The sequence below is a fragment of the Hyposmocoma kahamanoa genome, unplaced genomic scaffold, assembly GCF_003589595.1.
Source record: "Hyposmocoma kahamanoa isolate Upper Pololo Valley unplaced genomic scaffold, ASM358959v1 95, whole genome shotgun sequence".
NCBI classification, from domain to species: domain Eukaryota; kingdom Metazoa; phylum Arthropoda; class Insecta; order Lepidoptera; family Cosmopterigidae; genus Hyposmocoma; species Hyposmocoma kahamanoa.
Window position 1 is genome coordinate 1,549,628 of NW_020654972.1, and position 25,791 is coordinate 1,575,418.

Below are 25,791 nucleotides of genomic sequence, written 5' to 3' on the forward strand. Positions count from 1 at the left end.
TCCTGCGCGAAGTGCGTTGCTAATAAAAAAAGGAGGTTTTAATTCGACCGTATGTTTTTTTTGTATGTATATTGCGCGATATCTCCGGCATTTGTGAACGGATTTTGATGATTATTTTTTTGTTGTGAAGATGTGTTTGTACCGCAGTAGTAGCCCCAGTTAAATTTGAAGAAAATATTCCACTACAAACAGCAAACTAGGGGATGAATCATTTTTGAGGTCGTTTCTTTTAGTACTCTGTGTTGAGATTATTAAGGAAAATATTCGTTTACATAATTATGTTAAATATACCAGCTCATATCTAACACACATGCCAAAACAGCAATTAAAAAGGCTACAACAAAGAGTACCTCCTTACCACGTACCATTAACATGGTTTTAAACTCTGTAGCTAGAGAGATCAAGTTAAGGTAATTTATGCCCTTTGAAACAGTCGACTCCGTAAAAGTAGGTGGAACCATTATAAATGCTGCAAGAGGCAGCATAACCGCATGCATTGATCAGTATGAAGGGCCTGTACAAGCGAGTGTAGTAAGGATATAAAAGGTATTTAATTATACATAATAAAATTTTTATGGAATGTCAGAATGTTTTACCACTATGATATTCAATTATTTTTTGTGAAATTACTCCACTAGTTTGTTATATAAAGATCGAACGAAATACTTTCATAGATTTCTCATAGATGAACATAGAAAAGTTCGTGAGGTCCACTGGTTCGTTCCGTGGATTAGTTGTGGCACAGCGTCTGGCATGGTTTGCTAGGAGACGTCGGTTCATATACGGCCGGATCGAAGGAACTGTGTCTAAGTGTTCGATCTTTGTATTAATAATTACGTATGTTTGATTCACTTCTATGCAATATTTTAGCTATAATAGCTAATTTTATTGTTATAAGAAACTTGACAAATACTTAATGGATTTAAATATAAGTTGACTCGTACTTCTACCATGAGTCGATAGAGTTCGTTGAAAAATATATGTATCGCAAATTGTACCCAACCTCTAACGGTCTTAGGATGTGCATAATTAATTACGTAACTCCATTTGAAATTGGATATTCGAACTAACCTTTACCACTACTATACATATTATATATATGGAAAATAGTTGTTGTACGTGTGACCTGAAAGATGCATTATGACATATTGAAAAGCATGTCTTGCATATACTACGGATACTGCACTCGATTTATGATTGCAATAAAGCGATGTCACTCATTTCGTGCAATCGTCATTCATTGATATGCGACTTAGCCTATTGCAAAGAAAGAATACACGATCTATAGAAAACACGTCATTGTAAGCAGGATATTGAAATAATTACAATCGGACTTATGCAACTAAATTATCACATTGAGTTGAGAAGAGTACACTTTAAAATTGTAGATAATCAAACTCTCTGAACAGGGATAAGTTCTCTATTAAGAGTACTTTTATCAAGTATCCTATATAAGTTTGTTTTGTCATATGAGCGACATACATAAAGCTTAGGTGTCTTGTATTTTTATGAAGTGTTGCGCTTTTACAGCCTTTTAAAGTTAGATATGCCGCGAACAAAACTATAAACTGTACTAGACATCTAGCTCGTAAATTACTCTTGGTTATTGTAAAATACATATTAAGTTTATGGAAAGTGGACATCAAACATTACTTCTAAACTAACAACACGTGGGAAAAAATATTCTTAATGAGGTTTGTATTAATAAACTGATGTGTGGTTAAATTATTTGTATGCGAATGTAATAGTATGATCTCATTGGTAAATAACACGAGGAGATGAATATGACGACATCGAACGTTCGTTTTAATACGACCTCGGGCGTCCGGGTCAAAAACACTACTATGGACTTTATGACCACGCCAAATGATCGAGCTTCGTAGGTTTGTGAGCAAATATTACTTGCAAACGAAAATAAATAACAATAGATTGTATTGTACGCAAATAGGAACATTGAAAGTGAAAAAAAGACTCGAGTGTAATTTGTATAATATCATTTAAATATATAATAATTAAAATTTAAAATTTAATGAAATCCAAAGAGATTGTATTTTATTTTCAAATGTAACAAGCTGAAAACCTGTCTTGAAAATTTGAAATAAGCGCCCTTATTTTTTTCACTGCTTTTTTTTGACAAACGATTTTGAATCTTTTTTTTTATCGCAAGTCAGGATGACGTATTCATTAAGGAGGCGGCATTCAATTTAATAAAAAGTTTTCACTATTTTGAAAAATACTGAAAACTTTTTCAAACGTTTTATACTTCTAACAAAATGTAAATGGCAAATGAAAGTAACTCGTTGATATATATATAATGTTCCAAATTAGCAATTCTATTTTATTTGGATTGGTGTAGGTCATCCATTATGAATCACAATGTCACCTTACTTGTTATCGTCTGTCGTGCACATATTTAATGCTACAAATATCATTTCTTTTCCTAGCCATAACTATAAGACTATACCTAGACACAAATGCAATAAGTAGGTACCTACCTACACTTGTTGTAACAACGTCGTAAAAACGAATTAGTATTGAATAGGTAATTCTCTAATATTCATTTACGAACAAATTAATGACGAATTAATGTAGGAGTTAGTAATAAACCGTGGAACGGAAGAAGAATTTAGAGAGACCTATACACAATAGTGGGACATATTTGAGTTCTTATAGTACAACAAAGCATGTAAGACTTTGTTTATTTTACACTTTTCACAATTTTGTTGTTCCGTAAAAGTGCAATTTGTTCAGTCAATCGAGTCTTTTTGAAAGAACTCTATTGAATTCTTCCTCATTTTCTTACAATTCTTACTGTGTAAGGCTAAGTTCACAAAACGGTATTGTTTAATTTCCTTTCCAAAGTGTTGTAAAGATATTAGGTACTTTTGTACTAATAATTTTTTGTTCGGGATATTAGTTTACGATCGTTGAAATTTTGCTACGACTAACATTTAATGTTTTATTATTATTATTATTATTATTATTATTATTATTATTATTATTATTATTCTATGGGGTACAAAAACGTTTTATAGTTTTAGTACCTATGTATAGTAAGTACACACCTACTCAATATGTTTATATGCATAACCTTCTTCTATAACCATCCTTTGTTTATAGTATTCTGGTTTAAATGTTGTTTCGTGTTATTAAAAAGCAATCCGCATCTATTGCACCACATTTAGATTGAAAGGCAAATAAATTGACCCTCTGAATAAACTTCGGACTGTCAGAATCAATCGCTTTCAAACCAAATAGACCAATTTACACAAGGCCTTTTCGCCAAGAATATGACGAAGATTTTAACAGTACTACCTGTAAATACATCTACGTTATGACAATAGGCGGATCTTTAATTACCACGTGAATGATTATAATGTGTTTTAACTTTATTGTTATATGGTCTGTTTTCTGTAATTAGATAATCAAAATGGCATATGGGGGACATTCACATACTACGGAAAACACGTTTCACTGCCTTTAACCTGTTAAGTACTCGGCAGGCACCTATACAGTACAAAATTAAATGTATAAGGAGGGACAATTTCATCACGTTACAGCACTGCAAAATAAATCAAATGATATCTGGCTACACAAACAGTTATACTGAGGATCGTGTTTCAAGGTTCGATACTATGGAACTGGTATGCTGATTCAACAATACGATCGTAACCTGTGTACTTGCCTATTAATTACTAACGTTGTTTGCACACAATGTATTGTGTTTCCGAGCGCCATAAGTTTAGGAGTAAGCACTACGTGACCGTCACTTGACACTGACACATTATAATAAGTCTTGGAACTGTCCGTTGGTGGTTCCGTATCTAAAACATCCAACGGATTAAAGTATGCATGCATGTGCACTATAATTGCCTTCGCATACTCAATACATGGATTGTCTAAAAACTTTCGTAGTCACTTTTTTGTGGATATTCAACATAATCCCATGGTACCCCAATACAGGTTAAGGTACATTGTTGCGTTTAAAGTTATAATTTCCGATTGACTAACATTTAAATTAAAAAAAAAAAAATCAGGTAAGGAATCCTTCAAGTAATACTGTTAGTAATATTATTATTGTGTAAATGTAAAAAGTTTCCCACGTAAAGAAATAACACTTGATGTTGCAATTTCACATTCTACTGATTAGGCAAATTAATGCAATTATACCTACATGAACTTCACCAGTTTGTCTTAAATATATACTAGTTTCCGCCTGATAATAAAAATATTGTTTATTCAAGTTATTTCAATGAACTTCCCAAAGACCTCATGCCTACTTTGTAAAACAGAAGAGTGTTCCTGCAGCCTATAAACTTGGTTGTGGGCAACATAGCGCATAACACTAAAACCGTCAAACGGGTTTGCAACGAACGAATGCCATAATAAAAAGTTGTTGGAGGGACTCGCCGAACGACCGTGTTGACGACAACATGAGCAAAGCGATAAGCGTATAACGTCAGCTTTGCCTTTATCTAATATTTCCTAAAAATATATTTCATAAGTTGCTACTTACAATATATTTTTTCTGTCCATATCCAAAACACAACTGTTACTATATTATATTTCTCAAGTTTAAAACGTCACTGCAACTCGCCGCTTAGAGTTGTTTACATAGGTAGGGTATCCTTGTACCTACATATCTACATTAATATATGAAGTATTTTCTAGTTACACTTTGTACCCCGCTTATCGCCAAGTTTATCATCATGGTAGTGGCTATATTCGGTTCAGACTCAGTCGATTGGTCGAACCAGCTCTAAAATTGCAACTTTTTGTGCGCTCCACACCGGCCACTTCTTTTTTTAGCACTTCCACGCCAAAATCCACTTAGACCTTGGCCAAACTTAAACAATATTTCCTACTCAAATACTTGAAAACTTAGCATATAAATTTACTGAATATAATACATAAAAAAGATACTAAAAACTAAAAGAATAATTGAAAATGTAATTCTATTTTGATAAGGATATTTAGATCTTGCTTAGGCTCAAAATTCAAAACAAGCCAGATGAGACATAGTTCACTAGTAACTAGTTAGATTAGGTTAATAGTCACTAATGAGGTATAATTAGTGCCTTATTATTTTATATTGTATATTATTATACCTACCGAAGGTTTAATGCCTATTTTACTGTTTTATGATATTCTGGACTAAATCATACCTAACGACGTGAACCTGCTTCTCTTATTGAGAGCCCTTTTTAGGAAACCACTAATAGGTACATAAAGAGCACGTCAAGCTTGACACTTCGGACTTGGTCCGTTTTTATCGTAAGCGGCGTAGAGTTGAATTTAAATCTCAAGTATACTACCAAAAGTATGCGCTTATAATTATTTCACAATAGGTATTTTATTTGTTTGCCATAGTTTGTGGATAGGATAACCCACACTCACCAAGTAGTCTTGGAAGTTTTTTTTATTCAGAAACTTTTGTTTTGGCGCGAGCTCATGAAAATAGTCGAGTATCGGCGAAAGAATCCGAACGCAACCGAATTCAAACGAATCTCGCTCCAAAACGTGATCGCACTGTTTGATTTGAAAACAAAATTCACCCGCCCGCCGCCGGCTCAGTGCGCGAGCAAGCGTGATACGGAATGAACGTGTGGTGCGTTTTGCGCGGACGTTGACGCTGCGATTTATTTTTTTTATCTTGCGATTTATACAACCAGAATCACAACGTTTTGGAGTATAAGCACGAGAAAAAGAAAAAAGTTTTTATTTTTAAAAGTTGACTTCGACGCAGTTCGCGCAGAATATTGGCCAAAAATTGCAATTTCCGTATAGACGCGAAAAATTAGTGAAAAGACATTTCGAAAAAACAAAGGACTGTTTTGTACATTTTCGCATCTTTGGCGAAATTGTGTTCAAAAAATACGGATCTGGCTCAATCGTGGAGGGCTTAGCAAAAAGTTTTCGCCGCCCTTGGCCAACTAGTTCGGACTCAATCTGTGGTCACCGAACGAATAAACAAAAACGAATCGATTTTGCTAATTTACATCAACTGTATTTACAAAGGTTTTCATAAAATTCTCGTTGAAACTACCGTGAACTTTTAGTAAACAACCTAAAATTATAGTGAGTTCGTCGACCTTACATATCCGTGCTTCAGTGGATCAGTTTGCAGATTTCGTACAGAAGAGCATCAGCAACTAGAAACCTGGAATAAGTGACGAGTTGATTTACAATGTCTACTGCCATCATGCATCAGTCTGCGCAGTACGAATTTGGTGATCTGTTCTTGAAGGTATGTTATTCTATTTATTTTGCTTTATAAGTAAGTTAATAGCTACGATACTGAACACGGTATTAATGTGTATATAGCCCTAGGGCTCTTTGCCTTTATGCCTAACAAATCTCACTAAAGAAGGTAGGTAGGGTGAAGTAGTAGTTTCTTAAATAGCCAATTGCATTTCACGACTAATCTAGCAAAGACTGCGAATTTACAGGAATAGCATAATTTGAAACTTAGTAGGTAGGTCGTTAACACACGACAAAGATAGATGTACCTACATTTTGTTATGTTATGAAAACAAAGTAAGCCAAAAACATTTTAAATTGTATTTTTTATCATGACTTCAGTTTGCAAATTCCAATAATTTCTGCCTGACTTTAGTTAATGTCTGTCAAAATAATTTGACATATTACTTAAACTTAACAGTAGGTAATATTATTTATGTTTGCAAACAATAGATACTTAGTTTATTTAGGTATAGTACAATACAGGTAATGTTTTTTAAAAATTCACAAGGCCATATACATTAATAAAATAACCTCTTGGTTTACCAGTCTTATTGCAACATGGTATCAAGGTAGATAACCTGAATTTATAACAAAATACTAGAAAAACAACTCAGTAGTTATAGGTGTAAGTATATAAGAACAATACACATGGGTAAGTACTTTAAGTTTCTGTTTATGTATGCAGCATACTTGGTAGGTACAGTTAACCACGTGTTAAGCTTTGCACTTAGGACCAACATATCATAAGTGCATAGAGATTAATTTAAATCGTGTTTTAATACCTACTAGTGCCTATAAACTAAGCGTTTTTATTCCTAATGTAAATTGCTATAACTTCATAGGTCTATGAATTTTTAGATTGTTCGATCCTATTTCCTTAGGATTTAATTACATGTATGATGTTGTGTTGTGCAATGAACTGGCTTCAAGTTTGATGTTTGTTTAATAGTAATAATATAATAAATAGCACAAGAAAATATAAACACAAAAATTACAATAATTAGTAAAGTTTATTATTAAATGGAACAGTGAATAACTCTGCCGTTTTCCTATTTGCACATTTATAATTATTTAAGGTAGGTATTGTTAGTGCTCTTATTATGAATAATATGAGGTTTTGGAATTTATTAATACTGCAAATAGCAAATTTTAGAAGATATTTCTTTCAGTCTCCAACTATTGTTGTCTTATATTTTCATGTTTTGCAGCATTTTTAACAATTTTACCAACTTAAGAACATAATTTTACATACCTAAATGTTGCAACTGTCTGAAGACTCCAAAGACTGTTATGATATTTTTCTTATTGTAAGTAAATGGATGTGGAAAAATAATTTTAAATTCATATGAAATGTGGTTTTTAACACAATCTGTACCTATGTGTCCTACAGCTGGCCAAATTTTATAATAAAATAATACTAACTTGTTGAGCCACAAGCCAAATAGGTACTTGGTCAATGCATTTTGATTATTTAGAAAAGACATGTCAAAACGACGTTCACTAGTAATTACCAGATACAGGAAATAACTATAACCTGTTAAGAATTGCCCGGGTGCGCATCGCGTTGCCGTGTTGCCGGTTGCGAGACAGGTTATGTTGGCATTGCACTGTCCACATAAAAATTACCCACACAAATATCAGAAAGAGGTTCCTGTAACTAAATCTGTATAATTTATAATCACGCAATAATATAATAATGGAACAATAATAATTATGGAACCACCGTGTATGTATGTTGCTGCTGTGTACGAAATAACCCACCCGAGTATTTTGAACGCTGGACCTTAGCCATAGTTGATTCAATTAATCTTTACCTTCGGTAAACTTTTGTTATTCCTTTTAAAACCATAGCCACCAGCCAACTCTCTCGACGTGGTATGATCATTTTCGAATCTCTGCAGGGGTGTACAGTGGTTAAGTGGGTATGGCTCTTGTTATCGCTTCATCTTTCCTTGAAACTAATCTAAAGTCGTTGTAATAAAGATCATAATCGTTCGTGATGACTCCGCATGGAGCATATGTAGAACTGAGGGAAAACCAGTTCTATTAGCTAATTCACATGGTTATAAATGGTTTGCTTCGTCTACACGTACCTGCTCACTTTTTGTGATCTTTTTCTTGCGTAAAACACACTTGTTGCTTAGGGTTGCTTCGTAATGTTCGGCATGTATTTTGGGTAAGAATAATACATAGATAATTCTAGGGTCAAAAGTCGAGGGATTTGTTTGGAAGAGTACAATGTAACTTAGTGGCCAATTTAAATTCGTCCATTTTTTTCAATGCAAAATAATTCCGAAACTATTTAATGAGTTTCGAAACAAATTCAATCAAAATCAATTAATCAAAATCAAAGTCAATTATTTCAAGAATAAATTTTATTGATTTGATTTCTTTTCTTACTCCCCACAGCTTTAGTAACTTAATACATACGAGTTTCTTACCTTATATTCAGAATGAGAACGTAACATATTGCCAAATACATATTCTTGCATAAAATGTCGTATTCGTGTAGACATTGTGTAACACACCCGTCTCTATAAAATTTAGTATGCGACCAATTTCAACGTATTCCTTGGGATAGTAGGAATTTTTAAAGGTGTATCGCCAATTTTTATTTTATTTTAACTGTTCGAGACCTCCAAAAAGTCTGTTAAACACGTGAATACACCTACAATTTCTACCTGCTGCCTATTTACAAATACAATCACTCGCTATTATGCAGGGATCTTTTTTTGTGCCACTCTTACCTCCGCATAAAGGATCTTTTGTCCTCTCTTCGCTCTGCGTCTATTGGTGGCAGGGTAGATAAGTTGTAGGGGATCTTTTTGTGCTGATTTACAAGGGACCTTTAGTGCAGCCCTTAGGCATTGAGAGACAACAGGTTTTATGTATGTACCTACAATTTTGCTGAATTGCTGAGAAAAAATAAGTTAAAATGAGAAGTGGTTTTTACCGTGTTCTTACTTTTAATGTTAGTTTCCGCAACCGAAAAGGTCATTTACTTATGCATAAGATTTTCAACATTTTACTGCATGAATTCATCGTAATTTATGATTGACTAGGTAATTCGGGCTTGAGGTCAGCTAGTATGTTTACCGATTATTAGTTGGTCAGTAAGGCATATAATCATGTGCGGCGACCGAGCGTGAGTACTTACACGCAATTCACTATATTGCTAAAGATTTATTAAGAACATTAACTAGAGGAAGCCATAATATTGAATATGATAAAACTTTTTTGTTTTGTTTATTTGTCAACATTTCCGCGATATCGTCACTAAACTCTAATTTTTAATTTCTAGTTTCCTCTCTATGTTTGGTCTGCGGAAATGAGTGGGAAATAGTAAAAAGTATCAATTATAAATTCTTTTACCCAACTACAGCATAGCCAAAAGAGGTGTTGATTTTAACAGCGCATGTATGTGTGTAATCTGTGACAAAAACTTTTCTTATATTCTGTAAGACTACGTTCTCACTATATACTGTGATTTTCCTTTCTTATATCTTTTTGTGGCTACTTTGTTCGCACTACAACATTAGCTACAGTTTTGTGTTCGCTATGTAGTTTTCCAGAAAAGCAATAAAGTAAGATTACGCAGAACCGTTTCTAAAATTAATTTCGAATCCAAATCAATTTAAGACTTCCCTCGTGTTTTTATTATTTTATCATCATCATCATTATCATAATACAGCCTGACTTCTGAATTTAATTAATTAGCAATTTTTGTGTCGTAGTCGGGTTTTCGTTTTATAACATTATTTTTTATTAATGTCGTCGGATGTCAAAACAATTAAAGCACAGGTAGTACGTCGTCGTGTAGCGCCGCGAGGTCGTCACGCGACGAGATTACCATTCCACGTGTGCCGATAAAGGCATTGTGTTTACTGCACCTACCGACACATAACACCGCCGAAATGTTGTTGCGCGTCAGCATTGTAAACTTCCGCAAAAATACCTGTGACCTTATGACCGTCTTACCGCATAGCAAAAGCTCAGTGGTCAATTTGATACTTTCATATTTGATGCGTTCATTCAAAATCGTTGCGAACACGAGGTTCCATATTCGTCAACGGATTCGAAGGTCGTTTATTGTTTTGTTTTCGTAGCGTTCATTGAGGTTTTGAGAGTTTTGTTGAGACATAAGAAACAGAAGAAACTAAGAAATTTTCTTAGTTCCTAGTTCCTCATTCTATGATGTTTCCATCGTTAGTTCAACTTAGAGTTGATAGTTTCTACATTGTGATATTGCTGTGTAAATAAATATACAAACTTTCCACACTTTTCGCAATCTAAACTCGAAAGGTTTCTTAAACAGCCGGTTTAGCCTCACAGTCGCCATGCCGTTTCCCAACACCTAGTTGTTGCAGAAACCTTCCGAGTGCAACGCAAACAATACGCTCTGATCGTGGGAGCTCAGTAGCCAGCATTCGTTTGTACAACACAATAAGTAATTTTAGAATATTTCCTCTCATGCTCCATCGGCGAAATTCGATTCGGCGTGGGATTTCAACGAGTCAGTGGGCTTACTGTTACTATCGTTTGCAAGTTGAGTGCCTTTCAATTGTCAGCAATATAAACAAGTACTAAATATTTAAATACGACCCTTCAATAAACAAATATTTTATAAACAACGAATACTATTAATGAAATGAATAATAAAATGAAACATCCACTTGTCCGTGGAAAACCCTACGATAACGACAATTACAACCGGTCCTCACTAGCACTTTGACGTACGAGGCTTATTGAAGCAGTTATTGGTCAGTGGAACGTGCTGCGCGTGTAAGTAATTACATTCCAGCAATCATAATGATCATATCGTCTGTCACAAGAGTTGTCTTGAGATTTTGCAAGACGAGATTCGTCTTAACTAGATGATTGTATTCGGGCGTCGGGGCAAGAGGGCAAATAGCGAACTGCGTAGGCCAGGTCCAACGGTCGTCTTGTAACCGCCACTGAGTACTATTTTTAGCTCAGTCCTTTCTCCGTCAAGAGTCCGGACGTGAGTCAACCCTTTGTTCCCTCACAGCGCAACGGCCTCGTAGTGAGGACGTGCTGGTCGTTCCCTCGAGTGTGCGCGCCCCTCTGTACATGTACGATCACCATTATCATGAAGGTGTAACTCTTCCCAAATACGCTTGAATATTGTTTAGATTTTTAATATGTAGTCCGCCTTGAGCTCTGGGTTGCTCAATGTGGAGATGTCATTATGCCTCGGCCGACGTTCACAATAAACTTAAGTGGTAATATTAATACAAGGCGAAGCTGAAGTTTTACTGTCCGACCCTGTCGCTAGCGCGGATTGCGACAATACGTCTCCTTGCCACCCACAGCCGGTCTAACTGAGCATAAATAGGTAAATAACTTTGTGTAACTCAAAGTTGCGTTGCGGTTGCGCATTACACACTATACGCTTTATTTGTATTGTTTCAATTCATTCACAGTCTTGAGTGTATTGCAAATTTTCTTCTGCAACCGATTGGTTAGACACGCAAAAGTGACATAAATTATTTATGATCATAATTATGTTCAGCCAGGAAATACCTCTTCCTTTTCCCCCTCTCTTTTAAAATACAGCCTTGAAGTAAGTAACAATTGAGAAAAAATTTTTTTTTTCTAAAATCCTATTCCAAACATTGTATGTATTTATTTGGGACTTTAAATTAAGTGTCGTACATACAAATATGGGCATATGCTAATATAATGGCACAAATGACCTTTCAATACATTTTGGTTGATTACTTATCTTGTGTGCCTCGAGTGTTTTATTTCTGCTTGAATCATCAGCATTACAAAACAGACTTGTTCATCGGTATGACAAAGAGCCTTTGTCGATGGCATACTTACTGGCGGCGTACAAAATTGTAGTCTAATTTATATTGGTATAAATTAGACTACAATTCCATAATATTTGTCGGAATATTAAATAAAATACAAATCAAGAAAATAAGAATAAATTACTTATCGAGTCCTTATTAGTATAGTGCGTTTCGGGCCATTTACAAGTCCCATGTTCATCGGCTGGTCAATAGTTTCATTTCCTAAGTAGAAATTACTGTTGACGTAATATCTTAATAAAAGTACGAATATTTTAAAGTATATTTGGCTATTTCACTGGTCATCGGTATCGTGCTTTTATTATACTACTACTATTATCATTTATTACTATTTCATTGTATTATATTAATAACATGTTACTGCCACTTGTAATATGGATCATATCGTAAGGCTAAACACATAAAGCAGTTTTCGGCAACGGTAGAGCGGACTGTGTTCTCAATATAATACTACTGGCTTATAATCCAACGGTTTTCAAAATCAATACAAAAACCCGAGTTATTCTATAGCGCGATCTGTTCTTGCGACGAACAGTGTGTGTAGTTTGAGCATGTCAGAATACAACGCCGCTGAATTCACGGCGCGTTGCTAATTGCTATATGTTCGAAGCAAATGCGAGGGTTCATTGCCGGCCAGGCGACATTGTCACCGCTCCACCCACGGCTATCGGCCTCCACTTCTATACAATATATTTATCAATCTTGACTTTAGGCCATTGAAGCCGTTGCATATTGATCATATGACCCCTAAGGTACAGATGCTTTATAATATTTCGTAAAACTGCAAGATTATAGAATTGTTTGTATGACGATCATGACGATGTTGTTAATCCTTGCATTCCAAATTGAATAAACGAGACATTAAGGTAGTTCCAATCAGTCTCGTGAAATATTCACGTGCTGCAAGTTTCAGGCCATTAAATCGCCGCACGTTTTGACCATGAGTGTGAAAACGAAGGTTTTAATTATACGAACACTTTCTTGATCACGTTGTACTTGCATCAAATAAAAAGAAAAATCATTGCTTTCAAAGCACAATAACTTTGCAGTTCTTTATTTGCTTTATGCTGAGACACGTTCTATGGGAAATAAATGGTGACTTGTATTATGTTACAATGTGCTTTTGTTGATAGAGGTGATTAGCTGTGATATTGTTTATAATTTTAAAATCGTTAATTGTTGCTTTGCCAGTGGTTACAATCGTGGGTCATGTTACAAACTCTTGAAATCGAATGAGCTTCGTAAAGTAACGTACAACGTGTGACTTTTCACACTAGTTTCGTATTTCTCATTAAAACTGCTCCATTGCACGTGATCAAAGTTAACTAAAAAGAGATAATTCAAAATTACACTAATTAAATAAAAATGTTTCCAAGTTATAATATCTAACAAGGAGACTATAAAATGAGTGAAAGTAAACAACGAACGGATGTTTTGAATGAGTAAGCAAATAGTTACCGTATACTCATGTAGAGATAAAAGTATCTAAGGCTTTATGCTGGAGTGCAGCATATAAACAAAAGGTACACACTATCTTATCTGCCCGCCTGATAACTACGAGAACGTTCATTAGTCTGGTGTTGTAAATATGTAAAATAACAATAAAGGCCTATTTTTATTTTTTTACATTCTTATGAAAAGATACTCAATCTAAAAGTTGGATTAACCCGCTTAAAATGTTTAAAGTTTTACTGTTAAGGAGCCATTAGGAATTTGCCTTTTGATCTCTTGTAATCGATATGTATATGTCTCTTTTAAAGCGACTGATTGCAGATCATGATTCAGTATTTCATCTAATGTTATTTTTGTGTTATTTGGGTAGTAATGTACTAGAGGTATTTTCAGAAAGAACACATTACATACATAACATGTAAATATATGTAATTGCGATCATTTATAAATTAAAAATTGCAAATCATCAAAAAGTAGGTCTGTTTATAACTTGGTCGTCAGTGGAAGGCTCGACTGCAGTTTTGGCACACATTCGTGTAGTTGCCGGTTGCATCACAGCGCGCGGGCGCGCAGAATCGAGCACAACGCGTAACACTTTTACCATTACCACGGCACACCGGCCACTCGCCTACCTACTTTGCTAGCCTGCGCCTGCGATCCACCACTTTACATAATTACTTTAAAGAACACAGATATCCACTTACGCAACATCAAAACAACAATTTTATATTCGGTGGACTTCGCTGAATGGGGGTCGGTCACTTACTGATCCCCTTTGCTCTATTTTTACAAATTTTTGGCACTATCTGCCTATTAGGCCTCAAAGTCAAAATTTTTGCGGGGTCATGTGTTTCTTGACGTGCGAAAGCATCACTTACCTAAATATTCTTTTAATTAATTACCGAGACACTCAACTATACCAAACTAGGTACTAGAATGAAAATTATATTTTGAGCTTTAAATTGAGAGATCAGATTATGATTATACCTAACTCAAATCTTCACAACTATATTGACAATAAACACATCGCACAGGCAGTTAGTATATGCGTACGAGATTAAGATACTGTATCATTGAATTCAAGTAAATAATCGAGACGAATGTGCCCAATTCTTAGTAAACAAACAAAAAGTGCAAGTTGATGTGAGGTGTTACGTCACTCAATAGCACGCGAAGATGTATTACAGCACACGACTGCGGTAAAGCGAGTAGAGCGACATTCTCTGGGCCAAAACGGTCTTAACTTTCTTTTCTTGTTTCGTAATGACACGGCCGAGCGGAGAAGAGGTTGTCGTGTAGAGGCGCCATGTTCGCACCAGCGAACGCAGGCGTCGTCGCAATGTGCCGTTTCACAACCGGCCCCCGAATTGCCCATTTAACAATATTTTACCAATCAGATTACTCCAACCGTTATGACCAGAAGCCGGACTCTTCACTGTTCTTGAAAACATAGCCACATTACATCAAATATCTAGTCGAGACAATGCAGCTTAAGCTTTATGCAGTCCAATCCATGGGTCCAACAACTTAAGTTAAATTGCAATTATTGCGATATAGAGTTAAGACTTAGCGCAGTTCAAGAGTCGTCTGCAATCGCAATTGCCGAGAGTATGGTTCTATACACAGTACCTAGAAGCTTCACACGTTGCGCATGATCCGCACGATTTCAGTTTGCATAAGCGTGTTGCACAAACGTGGAGCTATTACACTGCGATTATAATCCGCGCGTGCTGTGATATCTTATGCATCTACGTGCAGGAAGCGAACTTTCAATATCTTTCACTTTTGACGGCTTATGAACTCCACTCGACCCTTACCTTACTTTACCTACGTTCTATTTGTTAAACTTAGAAACGAACAGGTGATAGAAATGCTCTGTCCAATTATATTATCCTCAAGATTAAAGTTTTATTGAATAATCTTTGCCAACACCCAATTCTCTAAGTGTGTAATTTTCAATTGCATCAGAGCAAAAGCATTTTCCAATAGAAATATTAATAGCTTGGTTTTCAATTCCTTATCAATTCGATTGCTTAACCTGTGCAACTAGCCGTTCTATGGTTACGCCACAGTGTGTCAAGATTTTGTACGTGTTATGTGCACTCATTGTGAGTAATATTTCCGACAAAGAACAATTGGAATTATGTAAGTAGTTAATCAGGTTGTTGGCCGCTCATTAACGTCGCCTGCTGATTTGCATAAAGGTAATCGCGAAGGGCCAAAAACAGGGCAGTCGGCCCTGTTTTAAATTTTAATATATATAGTGCGCAATTGGCCTGCTATCAGACGACCTCGGTGAACGCTGGATGTGTCACCAGACCTATTGTATTCTAGATGTGTTACAATTATGCATCCGGGTTCCATGTGCGACCTTCCCTCTTTGTTTAGTCACTTTCAAAAAGTAAATAATAGACAAGCATAAATAAATCAGCTAAACTGCAAACTATTCCAGTTTTCATTTATTTATTAATATGACTTTGTACATTACTATCTGTTGTTCGCTTATTTATGCGTATGACAATTTCCTGAATATTTTGTCGTTATTATCACAATCGGGCGATAGCCCCTGTGTATTATGAAAAGTAGCTGATAAGATAACTAAAAAGAAAACACTTTTAAACCCGCGAACGAATTTTAATAACTTATTCATTGCTTACGTATGAAAATAACAAACAACTTGCTGATAAGGCTTATTCTCGGTTCACAGTATAAAAACCACTTAGTCGCTAGAAGTTGCGGGTCTAGAATAAAATTGTCGAGAATTATTCTGTAATTATTACGTAGATAACGGGTGATAACTGTCCATTAATTGCTCTTAGTTTGCATTGTAGAGTTATCAAGCAAACAATTGGCCAATCGTGATGGGTTTCTGCACTTATACCGTGCTTGGACTTGTTGATGTTTATCAATGATGTGTGGTGTTTATTGCACTCGACGTCACATATCGTATAATCGCTCCAACATTTCGTAACCGCCGAAGAGCCTCCTCACCTACGGGTGGGAATCGTGTTGTTGCAGAACGAACACCTTAACAAAGCGCGATAAATTTCTAGAGACGGTATACCTAGCAAAGACGGTATTGCTACAACAATATTCTTAATTGTATTATGTCACGATGTAGGGATAATTGTAATCGATTACTGGCTAGATCTGTTTTAAATATTTTTGTATTATTTAAATTAGTTTCACTATCTTCTGGTATTTTTTTTACTGTACCATGTGTTTTGTACAATTATTATAAATTGTATAAACGGGTTGATGATGATGATGATGATTATTATCAAATTTGTCTTATTTGGTTACCGAGTCAGCAGGAAAGTGGGGTTTAGATTGATGGTTACGTAGGAGCTAGCTCAGCGATTAGCCGCTGATAGATTCTGTGTCAATAATGAAAGGGAAGTGGCGCGGCCAGCCGTCGGTAGGTCAGTGTCGCTGCCGTTACATAACTTGTGTCGTACTCATCCATCGTGCTCATTTTGGATATAACTGACTTTTTCGGTCATGGACCTCCTCTTGCGAATGCAGCGCAAAATACTGCAACCTGCAAACTTGCAACTTGCAAACTCTGCTCGAACTTAGAATTTCGGGTTCAGAAGTAAATGTATATAAATATCAGTTAGCGCAATCGTTCTACTTTTAACAATTTATCTTAACTATTTAGAATGTAAATATAAAAGTTCAGTACTCTTTATATTTAACAAAAACTTTGAAATGTTAAATAGTTATCTTCCATAATGCGGGCGTTTACGTAGTAAACTTTTTGTTGGCTTTTTATGCTCCATACATAACACAAGTTGAGTGATGACGCCCGCATAGAAGTGAACGTCGCCGTTCGTTAATAGCCGCATTCAAAAAGAACGTATGCGAGTAGTGCATGTAGGTTTTTAAATATTGTTGGTAAGAGGCAATCGGGTGAAGGTTTGCGGTTGCATTATGGGCAGGGCATAGCTCATAGGTCAGTTTTCTCTTGATGGCGAACTGCGGAAGTATTGTATAAGTAGAGGCTACTACGAAGGGAGGTGAGACGGCAGAATGCGTGGGCTTCGTCATCACCAATGGCGTTGAACTGCGCAAGGTCTCGTTGGCACTTCCTGTTATATACACACAAACCAGCCTTCTTATACTTGATAGTCAATTATCTGAATTCAGATCTGATTTCATAATGTATATATTTTTTACGTTAAGCTTTATTATTCTTACATTTTGATCTCATTCGTTTTGAAACACTTGATGGCCTCATGACTTAAGCCTTCTGAGTGGTCCGTACAAAAACAGCGACAAATATTATTACGTAATATCGTTGTTAGGCGGAGGTTTCTTCAGGTAATTCTCATCCGGCGAACTATGTACGTATATTGGATACAATAATGCATTGTTGATTTTGGTAATGGATTTAAAATACTTCGTGATTACCCATCATACATCTAATGACTAATTGATTCTACATCGAATTGTAGGAATTATGTACCTATATTTTTTTAATCCAACGTGTTTTTTACGAGGCATTATTTCTGATCTAACCGGTTAGTCAGCAGTTTCCTTACCTGGTGTTCAAGTGACATTTGCCGTACTCGAATGAATTTACGATTTAATCACGTTGTCTGAAAGGTGTTGTTTTCGCCAAGAAACTAGAAAATCAGCAACTACATTGCGCACTTTTTATCTAGTATGAACAACCTGACGTATAGGCCTATTTGAAGTATAAGCCTATTTTAATACCAATTTCGTTCGACATAAATGTTACAGAGTATAAATGTATTACGATGAATTAGTATGGTACACTAACTAGTGCAGTAAGGTGCTTCAAATAAACAGGTTGTAAAACAGGTGGAGCTCGCCCTACGTGCTATGCAATAACATGGTGAATTATCAAATCGGCTCCGCGCTTGGTTACCCACGAGCGGAGCGTACCTGCGCGCGCGCAAGGGGCCGTAAAATGAATCTAACAACCCACACTCGTTACGAAAAGTCTTCTTACTATGCGACCTTTCGGAAGCGATGTGCTTTTTGTCTTCGTTTATTTCTAGAAACTTTATGCAATTAACAAACTAGTAAATACGCCACACGGGAGGTACAGAAAGACCGAGCCTCAAAGTAATTTCTAACATGAGACAAGACCCAACATTTTTAGGAAATTGTTTCGTAAATTAAAGAAAAATAAAGTAAATCAAATTTTTGCAGGGTTATTAAATGCTTTCATTTCGAATTACGACTTCGAGATTTGAGAACATTTGCAAATTATGTATTTTTTATATGAATCATTCGGCGCTCGTGAGAACTTGGCTGCACACTTGAGCGCGCTTAGATTTGTTCGTGTTAAAAAATTGGTGGTTGAAATGTGACGTTGCAATTTATGGTTTGCAAATATCCATACAGTGGTTGTGCAATGCGATACATAACGACACTGTCTATGGACTTGCTGTAATGCATAGATCGTGCGTATAGAAGAGGTGAGGAGTCACCACCGTGACAAGTGGGGTGGTCTATGCCATGACGTGGAAAGCCATGGTTCGGTGCTCGAGGCTCGACACCCGTGGAAAACGGTTGCGATAACGAACACAACCAGTTTCAAGTAATTACGAGTTTCCATTTCTATGCCTAACGTTAAAATTATAGACCTGCTCTTTTAGTTGCAGGCCGTTGCTTATAATATTATTATTACACAAAATGCATGTGTACATGTTTGTATATTGTTCTGTCGAGTTGGGGCCCTCGTTAAAAATAATTACCGTTTGACGCAAATTGATAACTTATCCGAAACTAGTACATAGTAAGTTCAAATGTTATCTGCGGTGACCTGCCCCAGGCCTCCATAACAGATAGCGTTTCCTCGAGCGCTAGCATCTCAGCAGTTTGTTCAACTTGTACATATCGTCACAGCGCTTTATTTACCATTTCTTGGTGACGACGGCTAAAAATAACCGTTTACTGCTCTATCCGGCTCGCTGTCGTCTCTTCTCCGAATTGCTGTAATGAGCACAGCTATGCAAGGCTATAAATTCAAATGATTATAGCATCTCTATGCAAATATACTTTTATCTCAAAGAACGTTAACTCAATAGGTTTTTGTAACATTGCGTATCACACAATACTTTCCCAAGTTTTGTAATTTACGATGTTGGTTTTATGTGTTAGACGCTTTTTGTGCATTTTTACGAAATTTACTGGAGTAACGTCGTTTTACAAAGCCAATAAATATAATTTTTTTATGCATTAGTTATTTACATACCAATTATTGCGTTAACGAGCAAAGTACAGTGTGCGAGCGCGGCGAGGCCAAGTAAGGATGCACTACGTTGACTCGCTTGCGCTCTAACGAAAGTGAAACTAGTCGTAATCGTTGTTCTCTATTTTTGTTTGTAATAGAGCCACTACCAACGAGAACCTGTACGATAATCTACGAGCACAGAACAATTGCCATTTGGAACGCTGTCACCGAGGTTTTACTTCGTTTTTTGTACAATAGTCTGAGGGTTGAAATTTTCGCGGTTTATATAAAATCAGCATTGTTTATTCTTCCTTCGGCGTCATATAAAACAAATTTCGATTTAGATTCAGTTTATTTGAAGTATTCGGGAGAAGAGATCTTGTTTATGATTCGGAAGTTATTCAAACGCATAATCAAATTGAAAATATTTCTGTACAACGCACTTGGTCAAATATGTCTACATCAATTTGTGGCGCAAAAAGACACCAAGAAGCGCATTAAGAACGGATGTTGCACATCTGTTGCGACGGAGACATAATAACTGGTAATTAGCGAAGACGGCGTCCAGCGGAGAGCCTTGTTCGCACAATGTGTCCCGCACGTTGGACCGCTTCCGTCGTCGGTCTCCAAACGATTGCCAATTTATATGGATTTATCCAGCATCTCAACTGTTGCGTCAATACATTATGTATTTTAATAATTGAGACGAGAGGAATTAACCATTAAAAAAAATGTTTAATAAACAGATCCACATTAATACTAATTGACATTTAAAAATCCCCTTCAGAACTCAAATATGAGCATTAAAGTTTTATAAATAATAAAACGTTACTATAACGCATGTATAATTAATGCTGTATAATAAATGCGAGGAGCGTTGATGAGCCCATTCGCCTGCTCCTCCTACGAAGGTCGACCACTTGCTCGCTCGTACCACACGACTCGCTTTGCGATCGACCTACCTACCAACCATCATTTACGAAAAAGTCGAAGTTTGAATTTTGTTCTATGTCATCACATCACACAGATCCATTCTTCAATCCTCAGATGGAGTTGCTGCTTATTGACTTGCAAGCTATTGTAATAACATTATTAAGAAAAGTTTCTCAATTATCCAGTAATTTTTTTGTTAGTTTATAACTCGCTTGATCTGCTCACGCCACCTCGTTTATTGTAGCACTTAAATTAACGTAAAGATTCCGATACATCCTGGTAGTTTAAACCCTACCGACAGTTTTATTAATGTCTTTCCTTGTGTTTGATGCTAGTAAGATTTACGCTACTTTCCTCACGGCGCCGATAAGCGAGTAACTTTTACTTTTATCGGAGGTTAAATTGTCTTCAACTGACAGTAGCTAAAAATATAAATAAATTTATTTCACATTAATGTTAATACCATTATTGTGCAGAGATAAAATTCAACAAAGTCAAATATTTTTTCCGTAAACATTATTTTAAGAAGGAAATTTTAAATACAACAATTGGTGTCGAATGCGTTGCCAATGTGGTTAATCCACTATTTCACTGAAGTTGTGAAAACATTGCTCAACCGCCAGTGTCGGCGCTGTTGCCTCCGACTCACGTACTATACTCTGAAACCGGGTTGCAACCGTACCGATAACCTTCGATTTCCCCTATTATGACACAATGTGGCGTTTGCTCGTCAAAATCTTAATCTACTTCTGTTACCTTAAATATTGAAATATTGACTTGCTCGTGATGTTACCAACTTGACACTACACTAAACTCTCTAATGTGTCCGACCAATCCAATACCTATCCAAGTGCTAACTTGATTTGAAGCTAGTTACATAAGGAGCCTACATTTCGGTGGCGGCGATTCCGATTAGTATTCAAATTGCCTCGCACTAACTCGATATCGCTGCGAAATGCATTCAAATTATTGCTTTATTATTCTTCTCGGATACGCGCTACTTTAGCTCGACTTGGCATACATTAGATTGACGTCTTGCAATCGGCAGCAATAGATAAATTAATAGATTGATAATGCTGCATTGCATGCAAGCCGTGTCTTGTTAAATAAAATTAATTTATAGAATTAAAGGTATTGTCTGTTTAATGAACGCTGTACTGTCTCATTCTTTCGCTATTAATTACCATTAGTTGCGTTGTGTCAGATTAAGTGAATGGCGGATAAATGTTGCGACAGTCGCCTCACTATAGTCATTTTCATTTCCATGAACTTTGGTGCTTTAAATGTCAAAAAATACCCAGAACTAGTGCGTATCTTTTGTTGATAGTATTATGTGCTTTATTTAAACTTCAATATTTCCTTTGCGCGTATTTGTGATTTTCTAAACTTACGAAACGTTGCTTCTCACGTGAAGAGAACGTCCCGTGATTATAAACCGAGACCAAGGCTTTGTTTGTTTTCAACAATGCGAAGACACTGCTAATGTAATCTGAATTGTCCTCAAGCACGGCATGTATAGAAAAGCAGTAATTTTGGGCGATTATGTCAGCTGTTCCATAGAGTGCGTCGGCGTAACCGGGCTCGTGGAACAAAGCATTGTTCGCGGAGTACGTAGCGCACGTGGGCTCTTGAGCGCCGCCACTGCAGCGGAGAAAGTGGCACAGCCGCCGGCAAGGCCGTCTTGTCGCTCACCGACCTTCACTACCGAGTTTCCGGAATTCACTGTGATCATGTCATCAAAAACTAGCCTCAGAACAGCTATAAATAAATCGTACAATAATCACAATGCTTTCCGCATACTTACGATATATGGTTCGAAAGCTGGGATTCCAAAGGTCGGCAATCGGCGAGCCCTTTCCCGCCTAATCGTGGTTAGCGTTGCGTAAACGGCGCCGTTTCATAAGGCTGTTTAATGGCAAGAAAGCGTTTCGATTAAATTAATGTACTTTAGATATGTAACTTTAACAACTTTCGACAATTGCTAATTGTAACGAATTAGTGAATTACGTCAAAATGGTTGTTAAATGAAACTACGACTTTGAGGACCGGAAATGGCTCTATTTGCTCACTCTTAGTAGGTTTAGGGAGCACAGCAATGTGGGATTTAAGTTTAGATTTGACCTACTGACGATTGCGATACATGAGGCTTGTCGCGTGACACTCACAACGCGTGATTGCAACACTACGTAAGCGCCTGCATTCGCGTGCATCACGCCCGTGCAACCGCTTGCCGTAAATCCGCACCAGTTAATGTCTCCATAACAAACACTCATCAACACACGACGCACATACATACTGATGCTCACGCAATGCCCCATCAATCGCACTTCACTTTGTTTACTACGAAATACAGACAATGAGTGACACAAGTAACAATATTCATTCATTGCCTGCTTGACCCGCAAATGAAAGGTGTAGTGTGCACTCGTATGAATTTCAAAACAATGAAGTTTTATTGTACTAACAATGATAATGGGTAAGAAGTTTATGTGCGTAGCTTCTGCTTTTGGAAAAATGGTGCTTGCTGCTTTAATCTCGAATAATTTCCTCTTTGTGCTCCTGCACATTTATTTAAGGTTCACGTTTTAACAATTAGATGGCGTTATAATGCGAAATAATAGATTTTTTAATGATTTTTGCGAAATTTGCAGCTATAACTTACAATTTTATAGTATATGCGATTGGAAGAATTCATAATATACATCTAAAACTCACATAATTTATAACGTACTTTTACGTTCTTTCAATTAGACAAAAATATTTATTTTCCGCTCAAAACCTAGTTACGCATACATACAAAGAAAGGTACGCTGTGGTCTAGCGTTCTCTTTGTCCAAAGTATGAATGCTGAAAGTCTCGAGTTCGAATCTTAAGTCATCCAATTTTTTGGTGATTCTACTTCTTTTAGTTCCGCAGTATTATCCATGACCGCGTTACAAAATCCATCATCGAACTATCAAATTAGAATCCCTCAACATCAATTACTTGCGATTGGCGAAACACCCTAAATCAGATCTTTTAAAATAGCCAATCAATATTATCGATCGTTGTAGATCGCATTTTGAGTGGGAAATCAACACGCGAGACACGGACTCGCCAAACGAGTTACGTTATAAATAATTAATTAATAATTGGCCGGCAAACTCTCTTTGTAGCTTCAAGGTCGACACGGGCATTTCAAGATGCGTCAATTTGATCGAAGAAGGCAAATAAGTTGTTCCAGTTTTGTTTTCATTTTTAACAGTCGTATTCTATTACAACTATTGCAATACTTTTGGCTTCATGACTTTTACACAATGTGAGCCCTAGAAATGTATTAAGTTTATTTGTTTCCATAATTTCCACGACCACGTTATTTGTTTGGTAAACTTAAAACCTACTAGTAATGCTGAGGCTAGGTACACGAAGTGTTTAGGATATGGACCTACTTACGCACTTCTTTTACTACTTTCACACATTGTACTAAGTTCTTTAAATTCGTTGATATTGGTCTAATGTGTTTGTGTTTAGTTATTTACTAGGACTTAGGATGAAGGTTGCCCTCGTGCTGTCCGCTTCCGATTGTTCACCGATGTGGTTCTTTAATCGCCTAATGCTGATCTTGACTTTATTTATAACTGGGATAGTTATCGAATTCATTTTATATAAGTTATCGTCGGCGATTCGGTCTACTGGAATTTCAATAAATACCTTCGCAGTAGCTTTTAGTAGTTAACATTTTTAAGAAAAAGTTGAGAAACTTTAATTATATAAAATTTTCGTTGCCGTTGGTTATGGTTCATATATCTTTTTATTTACCTTGACATAAAATTATCTATACGACCTTTACATTAAACAACATCATCATTTAATAAAATGCGGTTATTTAAAATAGTGAATATTAGAGGACCACGGCAATCTGTACAGTACCTAATAATTATAATCTAGCTTTTAGAGAGTTATAATTCAACATGAATATGGAAAACGACTAATAATAAATAGTAAAGCATTTTGAATCGAGAAGGCATGTTGCATTGTTGTTGTGATTGGACAATTAAATATAGGTTATATTAAGCAATAGTATTAATTATCTTATTTCTAGAACTTATTTGGTTAGGTTCATCTGTACCGTTCTATAACTTCAGTTTTCGGGTAACGACTGTAGTAATCACTGCACTCAACAGTTATCGAACAGGCAATAGCTTCACCAAACCGCAGCATTATTCTCAATTTACAACGTCATTATAATTATCGATTCGTCATTTGCCTGTCGGAAATTAATTTGCACTTCATTACGATGGAAATATTTTATACACATCTGGGGTCCCCACTCTCGAAACACGTAATCCGTAGTTACGGCCGTTTTCCCGCTATGAATGACCTACAGGCTTGAGTTTCCATCGGGCCCAGAACTAAGAATGTATGTTTTACAGTTCGACAGTTTCAGACGGGCGCGTCTTTTCGTTGATGACCTTTGAGAGCAAGGGGTCTACTCTCATTCTCCGTCCGACATCCGTCCGAAAAAATAACTATCAAATAAGTAATATTCGACCAAATTAAAAGACAACGTCAAGTATGAAGCTTCACTCGCATCATGCGTCTTTTAATTTGGTCGAATATTTCTTATTTGACAGTGATTTTTTCGGACGGACGTCGGACGGAGTACGAGAGTAGACCCCTAGTTCCATAAGTTTCGTGCTTCGAGAGTACGTCCCCTGGATTTAACACGTGATAACCACAATCAAATCTAAAACAACAACAAAATGAATGACGAGCCAAAAATAATTTAACTATTATGATTTATGACCTCGTTACACACAGTACATAATACGTATTATAATTAAATCTAACACGTTTTTGTTGCTATGACCTCGTTTAAAGTGTTCCCTGTCTTCATATCTATTGACCTCATATTTAAGTTGAGAGTAGATACTGATACAGAACTATAATAATACCGGCGAGACTGCCTTTTATGATTTACAATAGGAAACTTTATTTGTTTGATAACATTATACATATTTGGTCACTGAGTAGGTACAGCAATTAATTTGTAACGAGAAACTAACAGTTACGGCAACATACTATTACTACTTCATAAATGTCGCAAGTATTAAAAATGAAATACCACTTATTGTAAAA

General features: G+C 36.2%; 1 protein-coding gene across 2 annotated transcripts in view; it reads left to right on the forward strand.

The window, feature by feature from the left end:
- Positions 1-5,899: 5,899 nt before the first annotated feature.
- Positions 5,900-25,791, forward strand: part of LOC113238119 (protein TIS11) — a 30,532-nt gene continuing 10,640 nt past the window's right edge. Inside the window, exon 1 of one of the 2 annotated variants that reach the window (XM_026474846.1) lies at positions 5,900-6,247. In XM_026474846.1, the coding sequence (XP_026330631.1) occupies positions 6,188-6,247 (60 nt within the window). In that variant the 5' untranslated portion in view covers positions 5,900-6,187. The remainder of the gene's footprint in view (positions 6,248-25,791) is intronic. The other variant, XM_026474847.1, reaches the window with a different exon arrangement.